Source organism: Strongylocentrotus purpuratus, unplaced genomic scaffold, assembly GCF_000002235.5.
Source record: "Strongylocentrotus purpuratus isolate Spur 01 unplaced genomic scaffold, Spur_5.0 spur5_scaffold_15, whole genome shotgun sequence".
NCBI lineage: Eukaryota > Metazoa > Echinodermata > Echinoidea > Camarodonta > Strongylocentrotidae > Strongylocentrotus > Strongylocentrotus purpuratus.
The window spans coordinates 12284137-12307746 of NW_022145600.1; the positions used below are offsets into that span (position 1 = coordinate 12284137).

The 23610-nt window shown below is 35.7% G+C and overlaps 2 protein-coding genes across 2 annotated transcripts in view; one reads left to right on the forward strand and one right to left on the reverse strand.

Annotated features, from left to right (window-relative positions):
* LOC580047 (histone-lysine N-methyltransferase NSD2) overlaps window positions 1-5204 on the forward strand; it is a 37260-nt gene extending 32056 nt beyond the window's left edge. The window contains exons 17-19 of the mRNA XM_030985595.1: window positions 987-1093; window positions 1654-1870; window positions 3147-5204. Of these exons, the coding sequence (XP_030841455.1) occupies window positions 987-1093; window positions 1654-1870; window positions 3147-4009 (1187 nt within the window). The 3' untranslated portion in view covers window positions 4010-5204. The remainder of the gene's footprint in view (window positions 1-986; window positions 1094-1653; window positions 1871-3146) is intronic.
* Window positions 5205-13582: 8378 nt separating this feature from the next.
* On the reverse strand, window positions 13583-23341 carry LOC115918072 (matrix metalloproteinase-21-like). Its single transcript, XM_030985597.1, has 6 exons — window positions 22844-23341; window positions 16405-17497; window positions 15580-15858; window positions 15012-15254; window positions 14370-14572; window positions 13583-13876 (listed from the first exon to the last, which is right to left on the reverse strand). The coding sequence occupies exons 1-6, from the start codon at window positions 23045-23047 to the stop codon at window positions 13598-13600; spliced, it is 2301 nt and encodes a 766-aa protein (XP_030841457.1). The 5' UTR covers window positions 23048-23341; the 3' UTR covers window positions 13583-13597.
* Window positions 23342-23610: the final 269 nt, after the last annotated feature.

The window sequence follows — 23610 nt, forward strand, 5'->3', positions numbered from 1 at the left end:
AATTGATTGCAACTTTCTTGCAACGCCCCATTAGTGTTTTGTGTAGCCTTGATGCATATGGATATGCTCACTCTACCTTTACCAATATTCAAACAGCTGCCTAATCTTAGGCTAACCAAGTTGCAATTTTACAACCTGACTTAACAAGCTTAGAAGCGCTAGCCCGTTAACTAAGTGGAATGGTTTTTCACGGCTCTCAAAGAAAGTGATGGACATTGTTTGGAGAGGGTACCCTAATAAAAATAAGGAAAAATTGTGTTTGGAATAAGTCTACTTCATATTCATTTAAATATATCATATTTCAACATTTGAAAAATGGGTGCCTAGTATAAATGGTTTCTAATACCACCAATCACAACCTTTTATTCCAGCTAAAGCTAGGGCATGTTAAAAGAATGATTCACAGTGATTATTATCTGTTCCTCGAGGCTTACAGCAAAATGTTGACATTCTCAGGACATTTTAGCGAGCTATGAGGTAGAGTAATTCATTGACAAAAAGAATACACATTCATCTTTGTTGGGTGTGTATACTCCGTCGAAAGAACATTTGAAATATTGACTGAAGGAAGAGATTTTCAATAGTATTTTATTCCTTTTTTTTTGGGGGGGGGGGTGTTACTTTCACATAAGTCTCTTCTGTAAAGGAATTAACTATCTTTGTTGAATTTGTATACTCCATCTAAGAACATATTTGGAACCAGCAAAGTTTGCAGAAAGTCTTTTGCCTGTCATTTAAACCAGACTCAAGGACCGACATCATGTTTAACAGTGTGAACACGGATACCTTGGTCTGTCATTTGTAAAACCAGACTGAACACCCAGCTTAAGTCTAGCATAGGGCACAACTTTTTTAGAGTCATACTGACCATGGTGATAATCAGTTAGTCTTTGCTTGCGTGATATTGTGCCAATAATACCAACAATTGTAGCTTTCCTAGCACTGCATTGACAATTCCCCCTCTTTTCTTGTGTTTTGTTGTGAAGGTAATGAGATAAGCTTCAACTATAATCTGGATTGCCTGGGGAATGAGAAGAAGAGGTGTGAATGTGGGGCTCCTAACTGCAGTGGATTCATCGGGGTCAGACCTAAGGTAAATCGTCAGGCAAATTGAAAGTAGATTTATAATGATTTGTAACGATTTGAAATGATTTATACTGATTTGTAAGGATTTATAATGATTTTTAACAATTTATAAATAAATTTATCATGATCTGTGAAGATTTTTAATGATTTCTTACTATTTATAATATTTTGTAAAGATTTGTAAAATGATTTGTAATGATTCATAATGATTAATTATGATTTGTAATGGTTTGTAATAATTTACAATGATTTATAACAATTTATAAAGATTTATAATGATCCGTAATGATTTATAATGATGTGTAATGATTTATCATGATGTGTAATCATTTGTAATGATTTATAATAATTTACAATGATTTGTTAAGATTTTTAAAGATTTTTAAAGATTTATAATGATGAAAATGATGATAATGTTTCTCGGCTTACTGAGGATTATGAAATCAAAATGAACTGTACTGTATGGCACCTACTGGATTTTGGAATAGATTGTTCAAGGGTGGATCATGCAAATTATTGGTTGGTCTGCTAATAATTTGTGCTTTTCTCTTCTTGATCTTTTGACAGACTGCTGCAGCGGCTGCTATGGAGGAGCGATCCAAACAAGCCAAAGACAAGAAGAAGAAGCGGGTCCGCAAGAGGAACAAGCTCCAGGTTGTCAAGGTCAAACATGAGGACTATTGTTTCCGATGCGCAGAGGGCGGAGAGCTGACCATGTGCGATGTCAAGACGTGCCCCAAGGCATATCATCTCGACTGCTTAGGTCTAACGAAACAGCCCTATGGTAAAAATATTACAAATTAATATTTACATTAAAGGTATTACAAAGTGTTGGTAGGGGGTCATGAATTTGCGATCCTACAATATTCAGTGATCGTTGTCGTGGTTGAAATCGAGTCTAAAGTGATGAAATTGTAGATAATAAACTCTTTTCGTTGTATAGGATAATAGGTCCCTCTCAGGGTCAAGATATTAATTTAGCTATAAAACAATGTTTCTTGACTTAAATCAACCAATGGGCTATTCCCGTTTGGAAATTACATATCACAACTACATATTCTGAGATGTTCATGGTCGCAGCTACCATTGTATGGGCGTAGACGCTATTTGAAAATTATCGAAAATTACCGGGAGCACCAGTAAATTTTGATATTCAATTTTTTCTCGAAACCAGAAGTGTTCTAGGGGCCAAATTTTCTAGTGCTTATAATACATCCACAGGGGCATCTGAATATTTCAAAATTGTAAAGAACCACTATCTAGCCAATTTTCAAAATTTCCCAAAACTTTGTATTTCCTTTTACTATGTGACTTCATGCATATGTAGTCTTCAGGAAGATTTACATTTTTCACGAATCGATCCTATCCTAATTTGATTTTGCATGAGATCATCATGTTCATCGATCATCATGTTTCTCAAGGCTTCTGATAAAATGTTGACATTCTCAGGACATTTTAGTAAGCTATGAGGTAGAGTAATTCATTGACAAAAAGAATACACATTCATCTTTGTTGGGTGTGTATACTCCGTCGAAAGAACATTTTAAATATTAACTGTAGGAAGAGACTTTCAACAGTATTTTATTCCTTTTGGGATGGGGGGGGGGGGGGTGTTTCACAGAATTCTCTTCTATAAAGGAAATTATTTAGTATACCCCAAGACAAACAAAAGTAATTAAGCATTTGAAATGGTCAAAGCATTATGTGGAAAGTATGCTCAAATTTTCGTGGAATTTAATGATTGTTAAAGGTAGCCAGATTCTCAATTCTTTGAATACCGGTGCTAGCTATATCAAGTACAGCAAAGAAAATGTAAAATATAATTAGAATTGATGTAGAAGAAGCATTTCTTGTGAATTTTGCTTTTATTAGCCAGAAATGTTATAGAAAGTAAAGAGTCTGAATGTCAACACAATGTAGGGGGACCTAAACACATGGGCTTGTTCCAGATGAAGCAAAATATGTCTCTATCTTTATCTGAAATTGAGAATAAGGTTGGTCTCTGCCCTTGCCCTGCCTGCGTCCTTGAATATTGTTTTTGTGTATGTACCCCCTTGCAGGTAAATGGCAGTGTCCCTGGCACCACTGTGATGTCTGTGGCAAGGGGTCCGTCAAGCTCTGTCAAGAATGTCCAAACTCCTACTGCAAGCACCATGCAGGCGAAACGACAGTCATCATCAACGACAAGGTCTTCTGCAAAGAACATGACCTGGAAGATATCGAGAGGATGGAAGATGAGAAAGCCAGGCTGGCTCTTCTCAAGATGGAAGAGGACGTTGCTAAGATGATGCAGGAGGTGCAGGAGGTGAAACTGGAAGAGGAGGAGCAGGAGAAGGCAGAAAAGAAGAAGAAGCGACACAGACATAGAAAGGAGTCTGGAGATGAGAGTGATAAAAAGACAAAGGATAAAGATGAAAAGAAGTCCAGGAAAGGAGACAGGTCCACAGATGGGGAGGAGGTGGTTAAAAAAGAAAGAAAAAAGCACAAGAAAGACAAAGGGGATAGAGGTGAAAAGCCAAAAGTTAATGGTATCCATGGTGATGAGCCAGAGGTCAAAGTTGAGCCATTGGAAACCCACGCTGCCGAGCTGGAAGTTAGCAGTGACCCTGTTGACGAAGTAGCCCTGCTTGAGTACGACGATGACAGCGAAGCAGAACTGGTGATCGATGAAACTGTAGTTGAGAAAAAGAAAAGAGATAGGAAGCGGCAAGCAGAGGATAGCACGGAAGTCTCGACTGACCTACAGGAGAGCGTAAGCCCTAAGAAGAAGAAAAAGAAAGAGAAGAAGCACAAAAAGGACAAGGAAAATAAAAGAGACAAAAAAGACAAAGAGAGAGACAAAACATCAGGAAAAGAGAGGAAGACGGATAATGTATCAAACACAACAACTAAAATGGTCAATGGTTCTCTGGAAAGTGATTGATGAATCATATTTTATAAATTGGTTTTCTTCTGTTTAGTATTTTTTTGATGTTGAGGTAACTCCCAAATACAGTCTTGTTTCAGTCAATGTAATATTTTAACAATATTTTATAGTTTGCTTGCCTTAAGATTTTCTCCCGTCCCCACCCTGTGTCTTTACTTCTGTTTTATTTAACGTTCTTGTGGTGATTTCTTTAAGTGTATATTTTGGTTTAAAATAGGTTTTCTTTTGTTTAATATTTTTTAAGGTCATGGTGTATTCCTTCCTGTTAGCAAACAACTTCCCAATATATCCTCAAACCATTAATTCTACTTGACAATCACCCCCCCCCCCCCAATCTTTACGTTTTTATTCCACTTTAGTTGCTGTTTATCAACCATATATTTGTGTCACTCAATCCCTTTTGAATAAAGTGAAATACTCTACATGCAATCCAAATTAGTGTTTACTTGTGTAAACAGGATAAAAGATAAGATTATTATGCATATTGATTGCTGATTTAAACTATGTTCTTGAAGATTATATTTGTTTGGATAAAGAAAACTGGAATTATTGTGTAATCACATCTTGTTAGATGAAATTAACAATGTACAAGAATTATAACAATAACAATAAAATGTTTAACAGAATCGACCATGAGATAAAATAATAATAAATAATAATATTAGATTCTTATATAGAAGATAGATTATTCCTAAATTTGTGTTCTTGAATACATGTATTTCAATGGACGTTTCTAAAAAAGGAAAAGGTGAAGATAATCAAGTTAAGATTTATGCAAAATTGTTAATGTATTTTGTGTTATGACAATTTCACAATCAGAGTAAGGCAAAATTTTAAGTATGCACTAAGTGATCATGCTCTTACTGTTAACTTCCACACTTTTCCTCCAAGTATGGAATCAATTTAGGTACTATTCAAAATTATGTTTTTATAATCAATGGCATCTTGGTTTCAAAAGAAATAATGGAGATTATCACTGCCGGTAATTCTTTTCTTTACATCCTATGATATACATGTATATTTCATATTTGCATAATTATGTAAGTTGAAAGTTCCATAGTCAAGACGATTGTACTGTTTCGTTTTCATCATCCTGTCTGTCATATTTGTTTGGAATATTAACCCATATCCCATTCATCTTTATTACTTTCTTTTCTTTCTCTTTCTTCCTACTTTCATTCTATTTCCTTTTATTTCTCTTTCTTTCCTTTTCTTTCCGTTTGTTTCCTTTTCTTCCCTTTTCTTTCCTTATCTTTCCTTTTCTTTTCTTTCCTTATCTTTCCTTTTCTTCCTCTCCTTCTCCTTAGCATCATCCCAGCTTTCTGTTCTAATTACGCTTCAGGCTGTTACACATTCATTTCATGTACAATCTAGAACCCCAACATCATTTGATTTCAAGAGTTATCAAGATATGAAATGCTTGAGAATATCTAAGGCTTAAATTTGTAAGAAGTCAGTGATTTCAAAATTAATCTAGATGGTGATCCAGGATCTGGTATATCTAGTATCAGTGGTGCAATCATGTTGTATTTCACCAAAAGAACTTTATGACAGACGTTAGTACTGATGTAAACTTATATAAGAAACAATCGCATTCTCTATAAAGCGGGACTGCACTACTTGTAGCTACTTGCGCCCTCTATATAGCAAACAATACCTAAGCGGTACTCGTTAGTCCCCCATGATCCCCTTTTTCTTATGTTAATGGAGAGCTGATTTGATGAGATAACCACCTGTCAGTGACTATACAGGGGGGTCTAAATCCCTCCTGGGCAAACTAGTGCAGATAGGCTTAAGAATTTGTGAGTTGATCTAGGGGCTGTCTCACAATTGCCTATTAGACAATCCTGGGTTTGAATCAGAGTTGTATCTTTACCGATGGTGCTGTTCTGTTTTATTTCAACCTGTGCACTCTGTAGCTGTAAAATATTAATTTGTGACACATCACTTTTACTTGCCCACATGATTTTTTGAAACGTGATGCTATGAATTGATTACATTCTCTACTAAGTAACTTAATTCATGATATTTAGTCATGTTTACTATTTGATGACGTAGCCTTTGAATGGTTGTATTGAAACTAGTGGGCAGTGCACACAATGTGACTGGTCACCTTTAACCAGTTTATTCACCCAATTTTATTTCCATCTTATATTATTGCTGTAACACTATGTACTTGAACCATCTTTAATTGCTTTAATGAGCTCATCTTTCCATATCATTGTTGTAAAAACAAGAAATAATAATTTACCAGAGTACTAGAACCACATTAAACTTGTTTAGTTAAACGTATCTTGAACTAAATTCTTTTCATACCACTGCTGTATTACACTATGTCAGACTGGGCTATAAATTGTATGATCTGAGCTCTTATTGCACTCCTCCTGTATCATGCATTGTTGATCTCTACTTAAAACTTGATAAAGTCTGAAAATACCATTGTTTGAAAGTGAATCTTCATGTACAGTGCTGGCTTTATGAACAGGATGAATTTTGTCCACGATGAACCTTCTTTCCATTTTAAGCAATTGATAAAGAGGACTCGTAGGAATTTCAGATGTTCCTCTGGTCGCTTTCAAATTGAGAAGAAATTACTCAGAAGATTTTTTTCAGCCCATGTAACTGATATGTGAGGACTATCATATCATGGATCTGTAATATATTGTTGAATTGGTTCACAATTAATTGAATTAAAAAACAGTTTAAAATTTCCATTTAAAATTTACAAAGTTATGAGGATATGTCTGTCTAGGAAATTTTGAATACATTTGTGATCTCGTAATGCTACTATTCTGGCTTTATGGAATCTGCAGAATCCTGTAGACATAACTATGTGTTTGTTGATGCTGAAGTTGTAAATTTATATGTGAAATAGCATTGGTATTTTTTAATTGACCTTTTTTTTCTTCTCTCTTGTAATTAATTGTTGGTAGAGATTTATTATTCTGCTGCTTGAAAAGTTACTTGTTTGAATCTTAGAAGGGGATTGGAGGACAATAAATGACCAGTCAAAGAATTTGTAAGAAAAAATGTCAGCAGTTTTCACCTGTGTTTTCTTTTGTTCTAGCATTTATACCCCTAGAGAGACGGTAGGATATTGTAAGCTATATATTCAGATGCTCGCAAGAATGCTGTAACAGATCTGTATTATCAGTGGCATTTATATCTTTGGAAAGGCAATATGATATTGTCAAATTATATATCTTCGGATGCTCGCAAGAATGCTGTAATAGCCATGCATTATCGATCCTGAAATCTTCTCTATTCCCACAAAAATCTGTATGATGGGGGAAAACTTATGTTCGCAACTACAAGACTCAACTTAAAATTGAGCGAAGAATATTTATATATTCGCTTAAATGATTGCTCTTGTGGTATTCCTTATACCGTATTCTAAACAAGTAAAATCTTGTGAAACTGCCAATGAAGAATGTAATGTTCACAACCAAACGGTTGTTTCAATATGTACAATTATTTCAGTAAGTGTTAACAAGGGCTTTTAGAATTCCGCCTGGGTTTATTTCTTGAAAGTCTTTACAATCGTATTTGATTAAGCATTAGTGGGGGGGATTTCTCTTTTAACATATCAAATGTTTATTCTCTCCCCCCCCCCTCCCCTCTCTCTCTCTCTCTCTCTCTTCCTCTTTTGTGAATATTTGCAATTTGTATTTAATCATAAATAGCTAGTTATACTGTGGAAACTCGTTCTATGAAAACGTTCTGTTTTCTTTACTTTGCTTTCTACTTTTTACGTAGTTCTGACAGAACGAGATTTCAAAATAAAAAGGTAAATTCCTTGATCCCATTATCAGGGAGTTAATTATGACGAAGTTTCGCCGTATCACTGCCGTCAGAGGCATATAGACCACGATGTAACGATGAGTTCATTCCGCAGATATCTGACGCTTTCCTGACACGTAACATACAAAAATACATAGACCATAGGGATTTTCATAATATCCTTTTTATTGATAAAGCTCTTATTTTTGTAAATAAACAATACACGAGTGAAGGACGGACACGTGAACAAAAAAAAGTGTCACTCGGTTCACTTTTTAAAAACCTATCAAACTAAAATATAAACAAAATAAATGTTCATATCATTCGGCAGTGTACAATTTCATAAATACATGTATTAATATTATAATCCCGTGCAAACATATCCGACAAAAAAAAGGATGAGCATTCCTGCTACGATCTTGAATACTTGTGTATCGTACACTGCTTTATATTATAAAACAATATTTGATTGTGGCCATAAAGGGGGGGGGGGGGGAAAGGATTTGATATGTTTGGTAAATTTATCATGATGCCTTGTGACAAATCAACGGCTGCGTGTTAAATTTAAGAACTATTGGTCCTAACAAAAGAAATTTAAATTTGCCTTTTTGTTTTTATTGTAGCATCTAATTTATACAATTTATTTCTTTTTGTTGTAGAAAACTTATTTTTTCAATTTAGATTAGCAAACTGGTAAACCTGTTCCTAAATCTTTTATGAATTAGTATTAAAGTATTAATTCGAATCAGTAGGAAAGAGAACGGCCGAACCACAAGAAAGACCAGAAATTAGATCATTTTAGCGCAACAATGGAAATTTCCAATCACTGTGTGCAAATTTGAATAAATAACCTTCTCGTGCTCTGAAACCTTATGTAAAATTGATTAAGAAGGACAAGCAGAACATACATGTAAATATGAACAAGATTAAAACACCAATTTGTTTTCATATTTTAGCTTTGATAACAAGAAGGCACAAATATTTTGTTTTTCCAAATTTGATCAGGCAATAACAATATAATTCTTGCATAATATAGGGCCGCATTCAGAAAGAAATCTTCTTTCATAGAGAAAATATCTCAAAAAATTAAGGGTAGTGATTATATACTGTTTCATAAATAGTAGCTTAAATCTGAATTGTAACTGAATACGGATAGGATATCAAGTGATGAACACGCAAATATATCACATAAAATGTAATACAATACTTTTTAAACAATAAACTGTTGACGATATGGTCTTAAATATTGGATACATTTCTGAATTCCATTATATTAATCTTACAAGTAACCCTGTTCGAGACATTTTGTGCAACACGACAACAATACTAATCAATCAGCTCATTGTAAGACACAAAAATCATTGTGCATTATTCTTAAAAACAAACTGAAGCCTCCATTCGGATCTATACGTAGTAAAATATGATAGTAAACATTTGGCTTAATATATTATGTTACATAGCTCATATACATTTCTGCAATATCACCATTAGCGATGTTGATATCATCTTGCAAATATACATCGATATAAATATGTGTTAACAAAGGAAATTATCAGCCATCGAGATTTCTTTTTTTACCGGACTTAGCGGCAAAATTGGTATTATAGTATCAAATAAAACTGAGTAGATCAAAGATTATCTTTCAAACTACAAAGGAATTTCTAATATTAATAATAATAAAAACGATGTTTATAAAGCCCTGCATTCAGATGTTATAAGAATTGAACAATAAGGCAGCTTGTTTCTACTCGAAAAAAAGGTATAAAGATATCAAAAATATCCAACTAAAATTGGGCAGATGGATGAACTAATTTAATTTAAAATCAACGATTAATCCATGAAAAATTCGACAGATTTTTTCAAACAAAATTTAAGTTTGATTACATACATCCATTGGGTAATTAATAATTCCCCCAAATATTAAAAGATTTAAAAAAATATTTATTTAAAAAAAAATCAGAGTTATATAAACTAAAATAGTTATCCAAATAAAAATCATTTATTGAAGGAAACGAGTATAATAATCCATCATATATCTAGTTTAACCTCTTTTATTTGCTATTATTTCAAAACTAATTTGACCATTTTCCTAATCGAAACATCAAATCTCACCAAAACAAGTGTTGGTCCAATTTATCTATGAAAATAAAAATATTAACATTTACCACATTCTTCAGTTGTTGTTAGTAAGCGCTTGTCAAAATCCTTTCCTTGTGTTAACATCTATCTTAAAAACATTTCTGATGGAAGCATCAGTCAAAAACTCTTCCTTGGTTAAAAAATCAAATAAATGTGTATATTTTTTTTTGAACGTGTAATCAAACTTTGGTAGCTTAACAAAGAAATGCGGTTAATGTTTGATATTCCGAACCTTCCTTTTAAAGAAACAGGTTCGCAAAATCAAAGGACAGTTTCCCATTTCCGGAATAACTGACACTTTGGAATACCGGCTGAGTGCATATAACACTTTGATAATGTTTTTATCCTCACTGACCGACAATTGAGAAATGGAAATACCTGCCTTCCAAAATCTCATCATTCATGTTTGTATTGCAAATGAGCTACGACTTCAGAATTTGTAAGGATTTAGATCAAAATATGAAGCTGTAAAGTCAGAAGTTTGGGGTGGATAGATTAGAAAACATCGAAATGCAAAATTTAAAATATCCTTTTAATTCTTCTTTTTAAAGAACAGACCACCAAAAATGCTTGTACGCGTAATGATTTACCAATATGGTATCATTTTGAAGGCATACATTTTTCATCTAACACAGGACCATGCTAGGAACCAGTGAGGTAAAATACGCATTTACCAAAGATTGATTAACTTTCTTAAATATACACACTTATTCTGTTTACGTTAAAAACACATTAAAATCACATCTTTCGACATTAATTGCAAATATAGCAAACCCAACATTTCTTACGTCAAAGTACAAAAATATTAACATGAAGCAGATGAGTGTACCTAAAAAACACTCACCCTTGTCATATGTTAGCGTTAGTATATTAAAGTCTTTTACTTTACGTTTAAAGCATAAATTTAATAGCACACTACACCTTTTATCAAAATAGTTGCAAGTCATAAAAACATCATTCACATATTAGTAATCTCGTATTCACGCGTCAAATTTTGTACATGGTTGAAAAATTTTATTAGTAAACTTATATCCCAAAAAGCATCCATTCTATAGATTGCTTTTTGTGTCATATTCCTCATGTTATGTACAAACGCGCCTCTGATATTTGTTTCTTTGTCTGGTAAAAAATATCGTAATATGTAGGTCTGTATTTGAATTTTTTACTGGTGTTGTGAGCATATCAGTATCGTACATGTCTTTGCATTTTTATTTTTTTTAAAGATTGTTGAATGAGATCTGTAAATGGGTTTCATTTAATGTAGCCTAAATCAATTTCTCAAGAAAAAAGTTCTACAATTTCACCAGCATCCCAACACCCCCCTCAATATTTTAAACCGAATCAATAACTTTATGAAAGCAAAGGAAAGGAAAAAGATGTATGATCTGCAATAGAGTAAGTAGGAATTTTAGGCTTATTATGTTGAAGGGATATTATAGATTCTAAAATGCTGCGTAGATGCCTATATAACTGCCGATGAGTCCGAGTAAAAGCTGCAAATGACTATAAATAAATGTGTGTCTCCGGTGTATATCGAACCCTGGGCCTTGATCAAACACCACTATACTACGAAGCCATGCAGGTTATTGGTTTAACCCAGACATAATTTTACATTTCCATGAATCTTTCTTCATACTGTTTAAATTTTGTGTAATTCACTGGATGTACGATTGGACTTGGTGCGGACCATTCTTAAGCCCATTAATGTCATCATCATTTTAATATGGCTGTATTGAAAACAAGGCTATGAAAATAAAGCTAGGTCAGAGAAGCCCAGAAATTTAGAATATGTACATTTAACATTATTACATAATGTTTCAACTGAATGGAATCTTTTTAATTTCATAATATCCCTTTCAATTATTATACCCATGTGATATGTATATACAGAAATCGTACATGGCCAACATGGTGATAGGCACAAGTATAATTGGTAAAAATATGTTCAAATTTTTATCTCACATAAGTGCAAATAATTCACAAATTTTCATTTTATATAGCAATTTGTGTCTCATGATTATCATATTTGACATTATATGAATCTGATTGAATTGAAGTACATGTAGTACATGTAAAAATGAATTTGAATGTGATAGTAAAGTCCGACGCACACTATACGATCCTCCTACGATCCAATTTCCGTTGAAAGGGCGGTTATAGTTGATTTGGAAATCTAAACAACCACTACCTTCCTGATTTATAGGTTCTAAATAATGATACGGATATTAACAACAGAAATTGTAATACATTCGAGCTTTCTATTCATAATAATAGCCGAATCGGCTTCAGATCGTAGACAATCGCACTAGTGGTCTGACGTCACTACGATTCTGAGCCGATTTAGCCTTTCCCCCTCCAAATAAGCATAATATCCCTTGAAATCTGAATATTATTAATCCTAATGACTATTATGATCCTCGAACATTAAGATCCTAATGTTTGAATTTTCTCATAAGATGCTCTTACAAATTCTTCCAAAATCGAATCGTAGTCAGATTATATATTGAGCGCCGGGCTTAAGTTTCGGAGACAGGAAGACGAAGTAGATAGAAAGAGAGAGCAAAATAAGCAATATAAATAGAAAGTAATAAATTACACGAAACATATTCCTGAGAAAATATAATGTTCAGTTTGTAAAGATCTTTTAAGGGTACCTAATTCAGCAATACTTGAACAAGATCGATAATATATTATTTACAGTTATGTATACGACACTTTGGCTTTCTTATACAAGAATGATAAATACAAATCATATACGATCATTATTGTATTTATAAAGAACGTTCATGATTGGTGAGAAAAACACGGTGGAGTTGGCCGACATTTTAGAAAGTGAGAGCTCGAAATCTAAGATTCATTCCTTCGTTGTATTTATTTTTTAATGTTTTCTTCATATTGTATCTTGCTCATATTTTGAATACCAGACAAATAAATACCTAAAGCTGTTTAAAACCCAGTATCGTTAGGCTTATAATCTCACATTGTTAAATACTGATAGAGCAATTTGCACCACCGCAATCATTACGTACAATGATACCCAAGATTGCAATTGTTGGTGGCGCTGTCCATAAATTGTTCTATGAACCCATCACACTCATGGACAAGCCCCACGTAATGTCACACATTTAAACCCATCGCGCGCTATCTGACTACAACAGTACCGTTAAATAGGCCTTCATGATATCAAAGAGTGTAAGAATAATATGGAGAGAGTGTGAATGCAATATAGCTTTGCTAATAGTTTTAAAGTGTTCCAAATTAGCTGTGTTAATTAACACCGGTCATTACACAATGCGATCCCTTAATTCTGTAACTACAGTCATTACAAAGTGTTACAGAGAACACTTTGTCACAAATTATGTGACACAGTGTGATCACTGTATTTGATTCATGACACTTTGTGGTGATGACGAGAAATATGTTCACACTTGTTGACTCTGTGTGACACAGAGAACACCTGAGTGTATTTACAACAGTAAACCCCGATAGGGTGCCAACCACCTTCTCCTAAGAACCCGTCTTAGTCAGATAGTGTGCGATGGGTTTAACGCACACACGCACACTCACACGCACTACACATACGCACAACACATTCACATAATCAATTATTACGATACCATACGCGCTTACGACCATTTACGGAATGACCGTTGACGCCATGCGCTTCTATTCTACGTCACAAACGTCACGCCACCTTGTATCCCAAGAGGCTCGCTCTTTGACTTTGTTGTATATCGTGGATGCAGAGGGGTCAAATGTTGCGTGCTCCCAATAATGGGCACCCTTGAAGAAAAACAACTTCTTGTGTTTGATTGAATAATAAGCTGCGTCGAGATTGTCCTCTAAAGGTGAGATATAAGGAAACTCGCCGGGGAAGGCAGTGCTGATAGGCATAGGGTAGTTGTCTCCGCAACAGCCACCTTCTTCCACGTCGTATGCATAAACCTGTAAAATAAAGCAAAGAGCATAGTCATTACTAATGAAGTCAAGGACATATCATCCTATGCTTTCATAAGTATAAAATATTATCTGTGGTGTGTCTTCTAATCTATGGGAGAGGCAAACATGTCATCTCAACTTTAATTTTCAACCATTTCTTGTTTTGCTCTCAACCATGAACAATATTTTGCTGGGAGGATATGTACAAAATAGATAAAGGACAAGACCGACTGTCTAAGAAACAAGATACCCATGGTTCAAGATCATGTCTGTAAATTGGGTAGGATGCCAATCCTCAGTAGCTACTTGGATGGACGAAAGGTCCAACCTATTTCAGTCCTTTCTTAATGTACGCGGGAACAACCCATCAACACCTACAATGCGGTTCTCTTCGGAACCTTAAACAGCAACTTTGAACCCGCCGGTAAAGAGGAGGATGAGAAGGTGACTAAAGAAGAGAATAATGATAAGTCAGAAGTAGATAAAGAAGAAGACTTACCTGGCTCCCTTTGAAGAAGTAGTAATTATTATCCCTCTTATCATAGTAGGCAGCATCGATGTTGTCAGGTATACGGGTATTGGAACCAGATTTAGCTGGCCAACCTTCAGAGATAAGCCGACCGTTCGTCGGCCAGTTAACACCCTCGTATGTGCCAGTGTAAGCTGATTTGCTTGCGTGGTTGAACCTCCAATATCGATTGCCTGAGTAGAAAATACACGGGCAAAGGTTTCAAATATAATACTCAGTCACTTCTTTCAGATAAAGTGGAGTGAGCATATTATAAACTAAATCAATAATGCTAAATGCGACATTAAAAAGTTATTAGAGAATCATTAGAGAAAGATAACTGTACAAAAAACCTTAATCACAAGATTTCTACGAAATGTAATTTCTTTAATTTGTGCCACCATATTCTGATAGTGTAGTTGTCCAGAGGCGTCAATCATTATTTTGGAGAAATAGGGGCAGCCCCCTAATAATAATTATGGTAAGTGTATCCCATTAAACATTATGCTCCCGATCAATAAACTTGCGCCTAGAACCCATATCTGAACGTTGCAAAAAGCATTGCATCAAACAATTAGAAAATGAATAAAGATTCATCCTAAATGAGAAATATTAAACGGAATAGTGACCAACCTTTAAAGAAGTACATCTCGTCTCTTGGTTTATCAACGTTTTGGACCACGGCATCCAGATCGTCGGGTACACCGTTGAAGCGGCTGCTGAGGAGCTTTGGCTCAGCATACTTGACCTCGCTCCTGGAGTTTACGTACACCCAGTTCCATCTATTTCGGACGAAGTAGGTGGTGTATGTCCACTGGTTGCTCGAACTCAACCTCATCCAGTCGAAAACAGTGTCTAACGAGTTATTGCATGTTCCTGATAATAAGAGACAAATGGTACAAGAGGGAGACAAGGAGACGTCAGCTACGTAACAAGATGGCACTAACAAAGAGAAATTGACTTTATATAATGTTTAAACACAATAACATATTTGTAAGCAATAACTAATGTTTTGGAAGTTAAATGTACCCGAGTTTCTTATCTGACATCGAATTCACCCATCACAATATTTAAAAAAACGCAACGCTTTTCAAGTCATTTTAACTTCTCATCGCTAGAGAACGACGTACAATAACCACGAAGATGAAGATGATTACTTTAGACCAGAAGGAACATAGGATATTAAACGAAAAATCCTTACCATAGATATCCTGAACAGCAGTTTTGGTCTCACTGTCTATGGTCACCTTTCCATCAAAAGAGCGATAGATCGGATACATGATGGAGGAAACATTGGTGCTGTGACCTAACCCTAGGAAATGACCGATCTCATGGGTGGCCACCGACTGCAGGTTGTAGTCTTGGTCAGACCTGTCTGTCCAGAGCTTATTATCGTTGAAGAATATGTGACTACTCGCCACGTCCGAGAGAGCCAACTGCCCTGATGACCATCTGTGGTCTCCGAAGTCGGAAAGATCATCTGAGGATGGAAAAGAACAATCAATAAAAGTCATACTTGTGTGAAAGAGGATGTCTCATGATGGCAAAGACAGCATTTTAGAGCGTGAACAGAATAATTATTTTAATAATTGAACAATGATGCAGTCAGACCGTGAGGCTAGAGGTAAAGTCATGTAAATTGGGTAATTTAAGTTTGGAAGTGCATTAAGGCTGCTAGTTGTAGTATCAATCCAAGATTGCCAAGTTCCTCGAATAGGGCTTGGGTTTCGTGGTTCTTACCTTAAAAAAACATGCGACCTCAACACTTAGCTACAGTTTTATTTATTCTTGACGAGACTTCAAAATTGTCTCCACAAATCTCGACACTGGATTTTAATCTCAAAGGCATATTCTGTTCGAGGAATCAAATAATTAAACAATTAGGTTTCCGTCATCATAATTCAGGGATGATTTTATGTTAAATCACAAACTCGTAGTTTAATACCTTCTGTTGGTATTTAGTAGGATTTTATTTGTTAGGGGAGAGGTTTTAGTAAGTAGAACATAATTATATTGGTGAACTTACTTGAATTAGCAAAGGCGATGTAGATATCGACGTTGAGGACGTCACCTGAAGTCTGCTCCCTGAAGGTGAGCGGCGTGACCTCTGCCCATCTCCTGAAAGCTGCTGTGAAAATACTCGATGTATCAGAGATATACTGAGAAGGATAATCATCCAGAACTCGCCAGGTGATTGGAAGATCCCTGGCAGAAAATCTCAATCCTGAACCCGACGATGAGGATGGCTGACCACCTGCCTGTGAGTCGCGTCGCTGTCTATGATTTGACTCGCTAATCATCTGTCGGAGAAGTTCTCGAATGTCACGTTTGGGGCGAGGCCCAATCAACTCATCTTTGTCCTTATTGTCACTTAGAGGATACTTTGGGGTTGAAGGTGCTGTCTTGGAATCAAGCTCACTGACCAAAGCCGATACGACTTCGGTGACGGTGTAAGTCAACATCGTCGTTCCGTCGATTTCTTCTTCTGGGAAAGGCGTCGTCGGAACGTCTTCGACGTCCTCCTCATCGACCATATCAGAATCTTCGAAATCGTCTTCAGAGCTGACCTCTACGATTGAGTACTGACCCCATGAAATGTCTTCAGGAGATGGCTTTACTTCAGGCACAGAGGGCGGTCGATATGGGAACTTGTTCATTCCCTTGCCAGATTTCGCACTTTCGCTTAAAGGGTCTAAGAATGATTTCCCCGACTGCTTACCGTCTATTACCGTGGATGTGATCATAGCTGGAGAAGTCACAATTCCAGACTTGTCTTCTTCTGCCGATTGTTTCGATTCATCTGTTAACGAGGATACGTCCTGGCTTTTTCCGTCGCCGGTTTGCTTGATCTGAACTTGGTAGTCAGGGACGCCACATCTGGGCTTAGTCATGAGTTCTTTAGTAGCTGAATCAATCTGCCCGGTGACCGGTATGTGGTAACGTCTCTGGAAAGCTTTGATGCCCTTTTTCCAGTCGGCGTTGTCAGGTTTTGACTGTCCTCGGTCTGTTGATTGTGTTGAGGACGGCATCTTCGCTTGGTCTGATGATATTTTACCATCGCCATCAGATGCGTTCTTTGCTAGTTGTATTTCGATATACCCGTAGTCTTTTAAGAAATTCTGTAAAAGAAGAGAGAATATCAATTTAGTTACGTCGGCATTAAGTCATGGAGTATAATATCGATTTTAAAAAAATAGTGTATTTTTTAATACTTCATGGAATCGCGTATAAGTTCGAGGGCTCCTCATAGTATATACATGATTATTTTTTCATTGTATTGCCTTATAAAACCTGTTCAGCTGTGAGTATGATATACATCGTCAGATGAAGGAGCCGATATCGTGTAGAGAACTTTAACGTAGCTTTTGTTGGCTTGCGGTTTTTTCACCTCTTTTCACTTTGCATTCGTACTTTCGTTTGTATTTGAAGAATGTTAAATCCCGAAACCACTGAAGTATTTATATACTAGTCACCGAGCGTGTTGTCATGTCAGTGCACACATAAAATTAGTGAATGGAACGGTAGAATAAGGACATAAACACGCCTGAAAATTCGTCAACAAATGTTTTCGTGACTTTGGCATGCATTTTGTAAAGGGCCATGGCGTCTACTCCAAGGTGCATAACAATGGCTAATGAAACGGGTGTACTTTTGGTTATCACTCTATTAATTCGAAAGAAAGGCTTTTCTCTTACGAAATTGATATGTATTTAATTATATGCAGGATAAGTAGATGACTGGCTTTTCCTAATGGTCAACGACCATTAATAAAAGCTTGTAAAATTGGCAGTTTCATGTATGATGAATGTAATGCACTTATTCAGAATTCATATCACATTTTGTTGCTTCGCAATCACTGACGTTCATTTTGTTTAATCTGACTCTACCTTATTTATCTTCGCAAGACATTGACAGTATTTAAAAAAATTATTAAAGGGAAGCATGATATTGCCATTACTAACATCCATGTTCATAACATTGTAATCACATCTTCAGTAAGCGAAATGTGAATACTGAATACAGAATTATGCCAGATTTTGCCTCACTATTAACTCAAAGAGATATGTTCAAGAAGAAGAATTAACATGGTTCCTATAACAGTGGGTGTACTGTTTTATATTTGTACAGGGGCGCTCCTGATACACTTTGCTTACTCAGGGGTTCTTCCAACGTATTTTTTTGTATGTATTCATTATTTGATATTATATTTGTAATGGAAAATAAAAATTGAATTGAATTGAATTGATTATGAAGCTAGATGTGTCAGACTCCTTGACTTTAATCCATACCACGTTAATACCTCTATACCATACCTAACACTTTATTATCCAAGCTATCATATCATTATCCAACTACGACAACAAAAATTGCATAGAGTATTGCAATCCTTAATCAGTGCTATGCCATAAACAGATAACAGATTTTTCAGCGAAGGATCTTAACCCTAATTAAAAAGGGTAAAGTGCAAATTAAAAAAAAAAGGAAACAAGAAATTGAAAAGTTAGAGGATCAACAGAAGCTAGAATGGGACTTATCATGATCTATAATTGTATATGATAAAACTCTTTCATTTGGAAGAATGAATGTACTTTATCTGGTCCTTGTCCCCCCGTCGTCTTCGCTTTTTTTCCACTTCGGTGGTCTAGATCTGCTAAAAAGGAGTTTTCATTTAATCTCCTTTTCTACAAAAGAACGCAGCATAGGGTACATGGGATTTAAACCCCGGTCTCACGTTTCCGATAACGATGAATCAAACTTTACTTGGATCGAAAGATGGGCCTTATATCTTTTAGTGAAATTGATCGGATGGCTACGCAAAAGTATTTCAAGCTGCCTGAAAAATTTGAAATGTTCAGCACAAAATACATTGTTTCTTGCGCAACTTAGTGTACTTCGTTTTCTGAGTACGCTTTAGAAAACAAAAAAATAGAAATGAAGAAATCGAGAAAAAAATGAAAGTTTCCCCATAAATGGTGGTAAAATATTTAAGTAGCAAAAGATCGCAAGGTAGTTGTTTTTATTAGTTGCCTAATTAGTTACTCATACGTTGAAAAGATATTCCGTTTTTGCCTAAAAATGTTTAAATAGTATCTTTCATTAGTAACAAAGTAGTGGGTATAGTTGATAATAAAGTCGCGGAGTGGGACTGGACTTTTACGGCATCAGTGGGATAAGTAAAACGCCACTTCTTTTTATTATAATAATGGAATGCACACGAGGAAGCTGGGATCAATGCAGGCGGTAAAGTGACAATACAGTAGCTGCATCAAAATCGATTTTATGATGTGACAATCTAAAATGTTGAAGGGATGGTATTATTAATTTGTTTGCATTGTTATAACCCGATCTGACTGATAGGGTTGTATCTATCAAGGATTATCTTAAAGAAAGTATTCCAAAATACGTAAAAAGATATCGAGGCTCAAATTCGTCTCTACAAGGTGCTGTTTTCAGAAAGTCTTCCTAGCACCAAAATGAACATCGGGGCACCAAAAGGTCTGTTTAGGAAAGATAAGAAAAGGACCCCGATAGTCTAGTGTATAAACCTCTTCACTCAGGGTGACTGCCCTACGGTGGAGGTACACGCTCGGGAGAAATCTTCCCTTTTATTGGGTTGGGTCCGAAAAGCGTCCCTGAAATGCACGGCAGTTGTTATGTTTTCTCATTCATCCTGCCTTGTCCAAACGGCTCTGGGTGATGCTTTCGAGGTGTCAACTAGAATGGAAGTTTCGTCTTTAAGGAACATTGGTATACACGCCCGAGGCCAGTGATCCTTTCCACCCCCTCTCTCCCTCACTTTCTAGCTTCTTAGCGCGCTCTTTGACGGAAGCTCATTGAGAGGAGAAACACTAAAGAAACGATGTCAGTGTGCACCGCCAGTGGAGAACATTTGTACGATTTCGAAATAAAAAGTCATTCGCGAGTTGTAAACACGCCTATTTATATGCGCTCTGGTAGACGAGCGATGCGCCTGACGACTCGTTTGTCCTCATACTATTGTTGGTATGGTCACGAGCGCCGGAGAAAGCGCTCTTGAAAGGATTCTGCTTTCGTCGTTTTTGTGTCCAAACCGGGCCGCCACTAATGACCGAGCTGCAATGAGGGTCGTCAAAAGATGCTGTAATAGATTGCCCACTTTCGCTCAAATTGCCATGATTAATGTTTTCTAAGGGAGAGACAGGGAGAGAGGGAGAGAGAGGGAGAATGAGTTAGTAAAACTCCGCATCTCAATCAAGAGCTAAAGAAGAGGGAGAAAGTTACAAGGAAAAGGGGCAAAGAGATGGAAAGACGGAAACAGGCTGAAATGGGGGAATAGACAACTAGAGAGAAAATTTAACTGGCTTGAAAGAAGGTTAGAAGAAAAGAGGAGAAAGAGAAAGGGAGAGGAGGAGAGAAAGATATTCGGATGTGGACTGTTTATCGCATAACAATTATCTTTATGACATCCATTATAGGAGAGGCTTAAGAGATGACCGTGAAATGTGGAGCAGATGATAATGCTTTCGTGAAATAGGAGCTCATGATTTGTATTCATGATCATTAAATATTCACGCAGACTAAAGAAATGAGTCGAGTTTTTGTGTCGGAAGTTAATAGAGTAGAAGATATATTTCCTATGCTTTTTTTCCCTTCTCCTTCCTCTCGTTAACACAATTGTCCTGAAGGAAAACTGGTAGAAAATGAGGAGGTCGCAGATTTTCAGCTTTCACTTTCTCTTTCGTTGTTAGGGATCACTTGGACTGGTAACATTAATTACATCGTGATGCTAAATTAAGATTTGTTATGGGACAGCGATTGTTAAGGGGTTTTATTCAAATGCCACAGGGTAATGGTAAATTACGATTCGTAACGTAACAACCTAATTATGTTACGTTCGTTTAGTGCAGAGTCACCAATTGGGGCGGTATTAGTCTCAAATATTGTCCCTTTTTTTCCCTGTAGGGTGATCCTCGGAATAATCATGTTCTCCTCTCAAATTATGGTTTTTCTCCATTGTCTCTTTGTATTATTTCTGGCTTCAAACATTTTGACCATATACTATGCAATCAATCGGATCCGTTAATTTATTCTTCAATAATTTTGCTGTTCTTACCTCAATACAGTGAAGTAAAATTAATAGCCCATTCATTCATCTAGTTATTTACTGTTCAATTATCTCCCTCGTCACAATGCTCGCACCCTACTTTGCTCAAACCAAAGTATATTCAAAAGCAATTTTTAAATTGTCATTCATCGTGACAAGATATATTTTACAAGTAATAATCTTACGGACCCTTTGCATTTATATGGTCATGATGTATGGCACTATGTACCAAATCTTTCTGAATTTTATTTTAAGATTACACGTGAAGCCACTGCCTGCTTCTTCTTATATATATATATATATATATATATATATATATATATATATATATATATAATTCAATTATATTGCTGCAAAGTATCATTGCCATTATAATATAATTTTCATTTGAACTGAATCGGATATATCATACATAAATTAAATATATGAAATTAAATTATTATCACGTACTGGCTAACGTTAAAAAGGTAATTTTTACTAAACGCATTTCTCAAAAGTACTTTACCTTTCCATAGGCTTTAAGAAATGTTAAAAGGTGCTTTCTATATACGAAATTCGATTTGATATAATTATATTAGTTGATTCTTGATTGATTCTTATCAGTGTAAAAAAAGACAAATTCTTTAGATTTGTAAAAATTTATATTTTTCTGTATTCAATTTGTTGACGCATTGCCCACAAAAAGTGGTACGAAAAACAAAGTAAGAAGGACAACTGAGGGTGAAACTTTTCTCTTGAATGAAAAAAAGGAATATATTTTTGCAATTGGTCAGTTGTATTTTTTATCCCATCAAACGGCATATAAATATCAAAGTATTGTCACATCATCAATTTCATCATCATCAACAATTTAAAAAAAAATAATAGTTAGTTTGGTCGAATCGATTTATTTCGTTTCACTGATCATGTAAAATGATGAAAACGAATAAGTTTAGATGAACAAGGCAATGTTAAAATGTTGCACAAAGCCTGGCATTATGGCTTGTATGCCCTTCATATCAGAAAAAGATTGTAACTTGATTTCAAAATTATGAAGAAAAAAAAAAGTTATGGATTTCGGGCAAAAGAATACAAATGAATCTACAATGTGAAATTGATTTTTTTTTTTTTTTTGGAATACAAGTTTATAAATACACAGAAAACGTTCAAATAAATACTACTGAAAAAGCTAAGAAAAATTAATTTGTAGATTAAACAAGCACTCGATTTGGCCGCTTTAGCTTTTCATACTTGTATACATTACCTAACATAATCGATTTGAAATAATGCTTAATGAAAATTGTGTGATCCCACCTTGACAGTAATTTTTTAAATACTGTAATGAAATTGCATTTTTTAATTACATTTTAATTTTAATTTTAAAGGAAAAATTTATACTCACCATGGCCTGTTCTTCTGACAGGTCATCTTGCGATGGCAATGATTGCGACTGCTTCCGGTGTGACGCCGCCGACGACGACCTCGAGGGGATGACTCCGGGTTCCACAACGTGAGCGACGATGAGCAGGATGAACGAGATCAACACACTCGTCACAAACTCGGTAGAACCAATGATACGCATGTTCGATTCTCTGCAGGCTTTCATTCAAGTCCAAAGGTGGATCCTTAATAGATCTGGTGAAGTTCGAAGAACTGCTCACGGCGGTGGTATCCAGAAAAAAGTTTTCCAGGTTATCTAAACGGAGAGTTGTCTCATAATGTACTCGGAACTGAGTTCTCTGTTTTCTTCGGGATGCTTTTTGTTTCAAACGGATGCGTGAAGAAAATAGGGTCCAGTTTCTTCTTGAGGCGATGAGTGGACCAAAGAATAGACCCGACTTGTGATCCAGAGTCGGTTATGATAGAGAGATTGTTGGTCCTGCTGTTAAGAGGGTGATGAAGCCTGACTCAGCGGTATAATGGAGCCTTGCCGACCTCGGTATGAAAGGTAATCCTGTTGGGAGAGTACACAGGCACGTTGGTTAATGGTTTCCCAAATCGTACTATAGCCACCCAGCCCCTAAACTTGAGGGCATTTTAACCCCAAACATTGACAAACATTCCCGTATCCATGTTTAGAAGTGGACAAAAAGGAAGAGAAAGACTTTCAGCCAATGGCATGCCCTTATGCTAACTTCCACATAACAAATAAAAAGTTATGTGCCAATG